The sequence below is a fragment of the Aedes albopictus genome, chromosome 2 (assembly GCF_035046485.1).
Source record: "Aedes albopictus strain Foshan chromosome 2, AalbF5, whole genome shotgun sequence".
NCBI classification, from domain to species: Eukaryota; Metazoa; Arthropoda; class Insecta; order Diptera; family Culicidae; genus Aedes; species Aedes albopictus.
The window spans coordinates 213,131,660-213,135,134 of record NC_085137.1 but is presented as its reverse complement, the minus strand read 5'-3'; the positions used below and the strand labels follow the sequence as shown (position 1 = coordinate 213,135,134).

The following is a 3,475-nucleotide window of genomic DNA, read 5'->3' as shown; positions in this document are numbered from 1 at the left end:
CATTCAACTTGCTGCCCATTATTCACTTCCATCCATCTATCGCATCGTCAGCCCGACGACGCGATTGGCACCGTGTAAGCAACGTCCAGCGCACTGCGGTGTTCACATCAATAGGTTTTAATTGTTATAATATTCATCTCCGTACTGTGTGTCGCCTATAAAAGGCAACAGCGAATTTGTACCTAGCTTAAGTTTTACTCGTTCCCCATCGAGCAGACACGCCGTCTGTCTCGATGGCAAATATAGTTTGAATTCGAAGTCGTTTGTTCTTCGTCGCCGCCTGGAGTCCCCCCCCCCTTCAATCCACACAACCCTAGACGAAACATTCGGATATTGTTAGTTTTGTAATACTTGATCTTGGTTTGTTTTTAATAGTTTTATTAAATAATGCAATTCTACATACTCATTTAATGTATAAATTTAACGTATAAGAAAAAATAAATTGTAAGACCACAATGATTGAACATAATACGAAAAAAAAATGCCTTACTTTCTAATGCCAAAATCTGTCCACATTATCGTTCTAGTAATATTAGCCATGATTTTAGCGCTAACCACTAACAGCTACACGGTAAATGTTTTTCATAGAAAAACATACAATTTCTAGCTCGTATATAGACGACACATGACTAACTTTAGACTACTGTAACTTTCCTCGGTTCTATTGTTTTGATTTTCTTTTGTAGGAAACCGTTCTTGAAAAAGGGGGAGTTTTAATAAATATAAAGACCTTTTGCTCTTTGTTCTCACATGTGCAAAATAAATACAAGCAGATGCGATCGTCGAAACTGTGGGGAAACAGTTGAGTGAACTTCATCTTCATCGTCAGATCTGTGTTCTACGGTTGAGGACCTTCCATTTATTGAAGTCTTTCATTTAAGTTTGATGAAGATGCACAATTCTAACTTGCTGATTTTATCCCAGTCTGTAAATGCAACATAAGAACAGTTTCTGTCTCCGGTTCTATGGTTGGTTTTTTAATTTGAACAGTTTGCTTAGAATCGGTTCTAAATTGTGTGACTCAACTTAATAGGAACTTATTTAATTGCTAGAACCGAAACGTGTTTTATCCGTGAACCGTATAACACGGCGCGGATTAAGAGCCCTATATCATAGTGTATACCTGTAGTAGCTAAGTTGGAAATCGTTCAATGTACAGTTACGAAAGAAAACGACAATCAAATCTCTTACACTAGCGTTCCGCGAGCGGTTTCTTAAGAGGAAGACTTCCGTGACGGCCACCGACGGACGAGGGTCTCAATTGTGGGCCGTCGCGGAGAGTTTCTCCAGTCGGGCACACAGTTCCTGCTGCAGGAACTGCTGGCTGACGTTCTGGTGGCAGCCGGATGGGGCCGCCGTTTGCATCAGCTGGCTGTGACTGCTGAAGCTGGCACAGCTGCTGAGGGGTGCCGATGACTGCAGCTGGATCATCTGGGCCGCCGGGGGGAACTTGGTACAGACGCCTTGCCAGCGTGCCTTACCGCAGGCGTGACTCTGTAAGGAGAAGGAAGATAGAAAGGGGAACATTAGTCGAGAGTTCGTTGGGGAATTTTGATGAGGAAGATGTGTTGTCGGTCGTGGAAATGGCAGTATCGCGCCAAAAGAAGGAATACGAGCTCGTAAAATTTGAGCTGTCGAGGTGCTCTACTAAATCATAACCATGATCTAGACAGATTCTTAAAAAGAATTTCTTACAAGATTCTTAGGAATTTTATAAACTGTTCTATAGACGAGCGATTGCATATACACATTTTCTTTCCCTTCCTCATATTACCTCGCATTTTAACGTAGCAGGCGTCATTCATGTCTAAAAATGGTAGATTACCTGCATTTGCGCACTAAAGATGCCACGGAATAAATCCATCCAGAAAATCTGAACGAAACCACTAAAATTGCTGCAACGAGCTCAAGAAATTCGTCAAAAACCACTCCAAAAATTCTGTAACAATTTTGTATGAAATCTCTAAGTAAATTTACAAATCCTTATGCTCTTTCTGTGGCCCTTACTATCCATGACTGCTATCTGAATCTTTCATCAAATCTTCCTTTTGATCACGATGTGTTCTTCCAATTGCACATATACTAGGATAATTACATGCCCGATATTTGGATACAGAAACGGATTAGAACCCTTGCCGATCTCCAAACCGGATCTCCGAATGCAGGTTACAGTTGAGTTCGGTACACTTTGTAAAGCGGCAGAGAGATTCAGACACTGTATATGCAAACTATGCGCTGATTAATCTACTTGTCAACAACCTTTTCTAAACAAACAAGAATACTGAAAGAATCTGTGTATCATCTGAATAATGTTTGAACTGAAAGATCAGTTTTTTATCAGAAGAATTACTCGTATTTTACCAAGTTCCTACTGAAACAAACCTGTTGCTACGTTTTACCTCATCTGCCAAGAGCAAAAAAGTTTATTTACGTTATCTTTCCATTAGCCGAGACACCACCTGGTGAACTTTCAACATATTCATGCACTCTTATACATTGATACTCGCTGAGTGAATTACTCTCTGAATACTGACCGTAAAATCATTTTTTTTTTCGTTTCAGCAGAAAGATAGGAGCGGTGCCTACATTTTTCAACCAAAATGAGTTATTGAACAATGCACTTTAGGAACTTCGCGCTTTTCTACACAATGACAAGTAGCAATTTGTAAGCGTGCGTGCAACCCATCCACAATACTCACCATGGTGAAATCGCGCTTCCACAGCTGCCCGCACAGCCCGTCGCACAGCATGCAGGGTCGTTCCAGGCTGTAACCGCCGCACTCGGAGCAATCCAGGGACACTTGCTGGTCGGTCCACATTACGCCGCAGGTAAAGCACGAGCCAAGCTGGGCCCGCAGGTCCTCAATGGTGAGCACCGCTTCGGAACTGACTTCGAAGGCGGCGGCTGCTACCGCTGCCGAGCTGGGCAGCGAGGGGCTTCCGACCAGGTCCGACAGGGACGACGAGAGGCTGAGACTGGTGCGGCTGTAAATAGAAAAGCAGAGGGCATAATTGATTAGTTCACGCGGTGTGAAAAATGCGGTTACAGGGAACTACAGGAAACTCTCGAGTCCGGTTCCGTGTTGGGTTGAGCCCAAGAGCTAAAAAACCCCAAGCGATTTGCATCCGTGCATTCTTCCGACGCGTTGCGTCGCGTCGGACGTTGGAAACGAGAAGGGAAGGCGTCGTTGGATCGCAGTATGCGTTGGAATGGTGGCAGAGTCGAAGGGTGTAGTAATGAACTGGTGATTTGTTATTTTTATCATGCGCCGTGCCGCATCGCATCGACGTTTCCGATAATCTGAGCGGATGAAAAAATAGCACAAGTGGTGACCGTCTGACCGCGCGACCGAGCAGCTGTTGTTGAATGCGATGCGACGCGACGGGGTTGGAGGACGGGACAGTAGTAGGCGACGACGCCGCTCATTGAAGCGTGGCTTACTAGAATGGGTTAATGTCGGAAATCTAGGGAGGC

At 44.1% G+C, this 3,475-nt stretch overlaps 1 protein-coding gene across 1 annotated transcript; it reads right to left on the bottom strand.

The window, feature by feature from the left end:
* Nucleotides 1-355: 355 nt before the first annotated feature.
* On the bottom strand, nucleotides 356-2,985 carry LOC109420561 (protein pinocchio; the record flags this gene model as incomplete). The annotated part of the gene is given in 2 exon segments (XM_062851089.1): nucleotides 356-1,494; nucleotides 2,700-2,985. Coding segments are annotated over 2 exon segments (523 nt in total), but the record flags the coding sequence as incomplete, so codon positions are not given.
* Nucleotides 2,986-3,475: the final 490 nt, after the last annotated feature.